Source organism: Chiloscyllium plagiosum, unplaced genomic scaffold, assembly GCF_004010195.1.
Source record: "Chiloscyllium plagiosum isolate BGI_BamShark_2017 unplaced genomic scaffold, ASM401019v2 scaf_3624, whole genome shotgun sequence".
Taxonomy (NCBI): domain Eukaryota; kingdom Metazoa; phylum Chordata; class Chondrichthyes; order Orectolobiformes; family Hemiscylliidae; genus Chiloscyllium; species Chiloscyllium plagiosum.
The window spans coordinates 4,618-10,217 of NW_025210646.1; the positions used below are offsets into that span (position 1 = coordinate 4,618).

The 5,600-nt window shown below is 56.7% G+C and overlaps 1 protein-coding gene across 1 annotated transcript in view; it reads left to right on the forward strand.

Annotated features, from left to right (window-relative positions):
* The window catches only part of tnk1 (tyrosine kinase, non-receptor, 1), a 12,450-nt gene that overhangs the window by 4,608 nt on the left and 2,242 nt on the right, over positions 1–5,600 (forward strand). The window contains exons 2-5 of the mRNA XM_043685546.1: positions 181–251; positions 2,510–2,704; positions 3,768–3,920; positions 5,046–5,320. Of these exons, the coding sequence (XP_043541481.1) occupies positions 181–251; positions 2,510–2,704; positions 3,768–3,920; positions 5,046–5,320 (694 nt within the window). The remainder of the gene's footprint in view (positions 1–180; positions 252–2,509; positions 2,705–3,767; positions 3,921–5,045; positions 5,321–5,600) is intronic.

Consider the following 5,600-nt stretch of genomic DNA (forward strand, 5'->3'; position numbering starts at 1 on the left):
CTGTCTCTCTCTGTCTGTCTCTCTCTCTCTCTCTCTTTCTGTCTCCCCCACTGTCTCTCTCTCTCTCTCTCCCTCTGTCTCTCTCTGTCTCTGTCTCTCCCTCCCTCTCTCTTTCTCTCTCTCTCTCTCCCTCTCTCCCTCTCTCTGTCTCTCTCTCCCCCTCCCTCTCCCCGGTCCCAGGACATCGCCGTCTCTTCGAGGCTGTTAAAAGGAGGCGTATGGTGGGCCGCCCGAAATCCTGGATGTCCAAGGTAACGTTGGGGTGGGCGGGAAGGAGTCTCCCCCGAAACCCCTACCCTCGCTGACCCACCCTCCCTCTGTGTATTGGGAGAGCAGCCCCACGGCCTTCTGGGACAATGCCAATCTTTGCCTCTCGAGGGGGGAGATTATTAAATAAAGTCGGGGCTGAGTTAGGTTCTTGGTTGAAGAGGGAGTCCATGTTTGTCTGGAGAGGGCCGCAGAACAGATAGAAAAAATGGGTGGGCAGCTTTGAGGGGCTGAATGGCCTCCTGTGTCAGTCCCTCTTATGACAACGTGGCATTGAGATAGGCCGCAGGCGGCAGGCTGAGTGGCCTCCTCCCAGTTTCGCCATCCTGCATTGCTGTAGCATCTGTCTCGGAAAATGCGTTAGGGGTGTGCGGCTACTAGACTGCGTTTACGGCCTGGGAACTGGTGTTGGGCCTGGGCTCTGGGTTAGGGCCAAGGATCCAGGTTTGGGCCTGGGCTCTGGGTTTGTGACTGGGCTCTGGGTTTGTGCCTGGGCTCTGGTATTGGGCCTGGGATCTGGGTTAGGGTCCGGGATCTGGGTTTGGGCCTGGGCTCTGGGTTAGGGCCTTGGCTCTGGTATTGGGCCTGGGATCTGGGTTAGGGCCTGGGCTCTGGGTTAGGGCCTGGGCTCTGGGTTTGGGCCTTGGATCTGGGTTAGGGCCTTGGCTCTGGTATTGGGCCTGGGATCTGGGTTAGGGCCTGGGCTCTGGGTTTGTGCCTGGGCTCTGGGTTTGGGCCTGGGCTCTGGTGTTGGGCCTGGGCTCTGGTGCTGGGCCTGGGCTCTGGTGCTGGGCCTGGGCTCTGGGTTAGGGCCTGGGCTCTGGGTTTGTGCCTGGGCTCTGGGTTTGGGCCTGGGCTCTGGTGTTGGACCTGGGATCTGGTGTTGGGCCTGGGCTCTGGGTGTTGGGCCTGGGCTCTGGGTGTTGGGCCTGGGCTCTGGATTTGGACCTGGGCTCTGGGTTTGTGCCTGGGCTCTGGGGTTGGGCCTGGGCTCTGGGGTTGGGCCTGGGCTCTGGGTGCTGTGCCTGGGCTCTGGGTGCTGTGCCTGGGCTCTGGGTGCTGTGCCTGGGCTCTGGGTGTTGTGCTTGGGCTCTGGTATTGGGCCTGGGATGTTATATTGGCCTGAGATCTGGTGTTGGGCCTGGGATCTGGGTTTGTGCCTGGGACCTGGGTTCGGGCCTGGGATCTGGGTTCGGGCCTGGGATCTGGGTTAGGGCCTGGGACCTGGTGTTGGGTCTGGGATCTGTGTTTGGGTCTGGGTCCTGGGTTAGGTCTGGGCTCTGGCATTGGACTCTGGGATCTGGGTTTGGGTCTGGGCTCTGGGTTTGGGCCTGGGATCGGTGTTGGTGAAATAACTCCACAGAGGCCAGCCCCCCTTTATTTACATGTGGAGAGGCCTTGACACTGACCCAGCTCCTTTGAAACTGGCCCTCAGTGTGAACAGACGCCCCTGAATCTCCTGTTTCTGTCCGTCAGCCAGGGCTCCCTGATTGGACCAGCTAACAGCTCGGAGATCCTCCAGGCTGACCTCGGAATAATCACTACCGGAATGTTCCGGATAGACGGAGAAAGTCCATTACGGGGAAGCTTCCCCCACCCTCGAGATTTATCCCTGACTGGCTCTACCCCACCGTGGGTCTTGTGGTCACCACGTTGTGTTCCTGCCTGTGGGATCTTGCTGTACGCATGTTGGCTACTATGCTTCTGACCCACCCACGTTCCAGGGGGTTCCTAAAAGGCTGGGAAGAATTCCGAAACAGGCTACAGGAACGCAGGTCTGAAAGGCCATGGGGCACACAGCAAGATCCCACAGACAGAAGCTCGCTGTCCTCCCCGGTCAGGTGTGTCCCTTGTGTTTGTCGGGGATGGGACGTTTCTGAGCTCTGTTGTGAGGCAGATCAATAAGCTGTTGTTTGTCATTTTTCCCAGTATTCCCTTCTGGGATGCCCCCTTTTTACAGAGATGGTGTTGCCATGCTGCCATTTTTAGAGAGATAGCGTTACCATGCTGCCATTTTGTCCGTGGTGGTGTTGCTATGCTGCCATTTTGTCAGTGATAGCGTTACCATGCTGCCATTTTATCTGTGGTGGTGTTGCCATGCTGCCATTTTTCCATGTAGGCATTGTCATGCGCCATTTTGTCAGTGATAGCGTTGCCATGCCGCCATTTTGTCAGTGATAGCGTTGCCATGCTGTCATTTTGTCCGTGGTGGCGTTGCCATGCCGCCATTTTTTCTTCACAGATGTTCAGTGCACGGAGTGGCGACTATTACGACCAGGCCCCTTACACAAGTGGCCCTCCCTCATCGGCCATGGAGCCTGAGGCCGCTCCGAAGAGTCTGATTAACGACAGGGACCTGTTGTTGTGCGAGCGGCTGGGGAACGGATCCTTCGGGGTGGTGAGGCGAGGAGAGTGGAGGTTACCGAATGGCCACGTTGTGAGTAATCTGGGGAGCGGAGGCCTCAGGCCAGCGTCTGTCAAAGATTCCACGGCCACTCCTGGGAAAGGGGGGGCGTCTGCTTTCCAGGCATTCCCCCCCACCCCCTCGATCGACACCCTGAGAGAAAGGAGCAGGAGGAGGCCATTCGGCCCCTCGAGCCTGCCTTGCTATACAATAGGATCACGGCCGATCATCCAACTCAGTTCCACTGTTCCCTAGCCACTCCCTCCATACCCTTTGACCCTTTTAGCCCCATCTAACTCCTTCTTCAAAATGTTCCACGTTTCGGCCTCCACCCACAGGCCTCCCCACTCTCTGGGGAAAGACATTTCTCCTCAGCTCAAGCCTATCCTGTTTCCTTAGACTGTGACTCCCTGAACACGCTGGTCACCGGGGATACCCTTCCTGAGTTTCTCCCGTCTCGTCCTGTTCGAATTTATAGATTTCTCTGAGGTTCCTCCCACCCCGGCCAGTTCTTCTCAAACTCCAGGAAATGTAACCCAAACCGATCCAATCCCTCTTCATCTGTCAGTCCTGCCATTCCCAGGGATCAGTCTGGGAAACCTTCACTGCACTCCCTCCATCACCAGGACACCCTTCCACAGATAAGGAGACTGTAACAGCGCACGGGGCTCCAGGAAGGGTGTCTCCAAAGGCCACTGTATAATGGCAGCTACAGGCCGGAGTCCAGACCCAAACCAGATCCACAACCAGTACCCAGACCCTAAACCAGAACCCAGACTCGGAACTAGGCCCCATCACCGGATCCCTGTGCCCAAAACCAGTACCCAGGCCTCAACCCCGTACCCAGGCCTCAAGCCGGAGACCAGGCCCCAAACTAGGCCCAAAACCACTACCCAGACCCTAAACCAAACTCTAAACTAGGCCCCACCACCAGATCCGTGTACAATGGTACTCCATCGCTCTGAAGGCCTTCTGCCTTCACCATTCTACTTCCGCTGTGACAGGGCGGGTGCGGTAATGGCTCTGGGGGGGTGGGGAGGGTGCTGGGGCAGTGCGATGCCATGGGAGCCACGGTCACATTCGCCGTCTGTTCCAGATAAACGTGGCGGTGAAGTGTCTGAGATCGGATATCTCGAGCGAGACGGACGCCATGGCCGACTTCCTGCAGGAGGTGAATGCGATGTACGCCTTCGACCACCCCCACCTCATCCAGCTCTACGGCGTCACCCTCACCCACCCCATGAAGATGGTGAGTGCCCGGCCCTGCTTCCGCAACCGCGCTGCGGCTTTTCCTCCCACTAAACTCTTGGTCACTTGACCCTCCTTGTCCCTTCTCTCCTCCCCCAGGGTAAAAGTACAGGATTTGGTCCAGCAGAGGGTCTGGAAGCCAAGGCTTGAGGCCTTGTTTGGGGCCCAAGCTCTGGATTGGCTCTTGAGGCCTATTTTCTAAGCTGTGACCTGTATTCTAACTTGGAGCTTAACTTAGGATTTTGATACTGTATTGAGGCCTGGCCTCTGTGTTGAAGCCTGGATTCTGGGTACTGTTTTTGGGTCTGGTGGTGGTGCCTAATTTAGAGTGTGTGTTTTGGGTTTGGGCCTAGTTTAGGGCCTGGGTACCAGGTTGAGGCCTGGGTACTGGTTTTAGGTGCTGGGGTCTGGTGGTGGGGAGCTCTATTCCTGATGAAGGGCTTTTGTCCGAAACATCGATCTTCCTGCTCCTCGGATGCTGCCTGACCTGCTGTGCTTTTCCAGCACCACTTTCATCTTGACTCTGTTGGTGGGGCCTAGTTTAGTGTTTGGTTCTGGGTTTGGGTGTGGGTATTAGTTTTGGGCCCAGTTTGGGGCCTGGACTCTAGCTTGCAGCCTGAGCACTGGTTTGGGGCACCGGGATCTGATGGTGAGGCCGAGTTTAGGGTCTGGGTTTTGGGTTTGGGTCAGGGTACTGGTTTTGGACCTAGTTTGGGGCCTGAGCTCTGGCTTGGGGCCTAGGTACCCGGTTGGAGCTTGGGCTTTAGCTTGGGGACGGAGTTGGGGCCCAGTTTAGGTCCTGGGCTCTGGCTTGGATTCTGAATACTGGGTTGGGGCCTGTGCTGTGGTTTGGAGCCTGAGTACTGGGTGATGGGATCTTGCTAAGTGCAAAATGGCTGCTGCAGTTTCTATGTGACCACAGTGACTCCATCTTTAAAAGTCTCTGGTTGACATTTGAGACATGAACTGCTTGTCAAAGGTGCTAGGAAAGTCATATTTCCCTCGGGCCCTGCACTGGTTACTATGACAACGGTGGTCAGTCAGTGTCTGTGTGGTGGGTAATTTGCGGGCTCCCTGGAAACAGTCCCTGGTGATCGCCCCCCACGGTCTGTCTCTCTGTCTCTAGGTGACAGAGTTGGCCCCATTAGGCTCTCTCTATGATTACCTGAGGGCGAGACACAGCGCGTTCCCCATCCACCGGCTGTGGCTCTACGCTGTCCAGGTGTGTGAGGGAATGGATTACCTGGAATCCAAGCATTTCATCCACCGGGACCTGGCAGCCCGGAACGTTCTGCTGGCATCCGAGGACGTGGTGAAGATCGCTGACTTTGGTCTGACTCGCTCCCTCTCCAGCTCCAACCATTACGTGATGCAGGCTCATCGCAAAATCCCCTTCGCCTGGTGAGATCCGAACACACCCAACCTGGGTCTGTGTCTGTGTGTGTGTCTGTGTGTGTGTCTGTGTGTGCCTGTGTGTGCCTGTGTGTGAGCCTATGTGTGCGCGTGTGGGGAGTGTGAGTGTCTGTGTGTGGAGGGAGAGTGTCGTTGTCTTCGTGGGTGGGAAGTGTGGCTGTCAGTGTGTTTGTGTGTGTGTCGTTACGTGTGTCTGTCTGTGTCTGAGTCTTCTGTGTATTTGTTTCTGTGTCTGTGTGTCTGCGTGCGTGTGTCTGTCTTGAAAGAG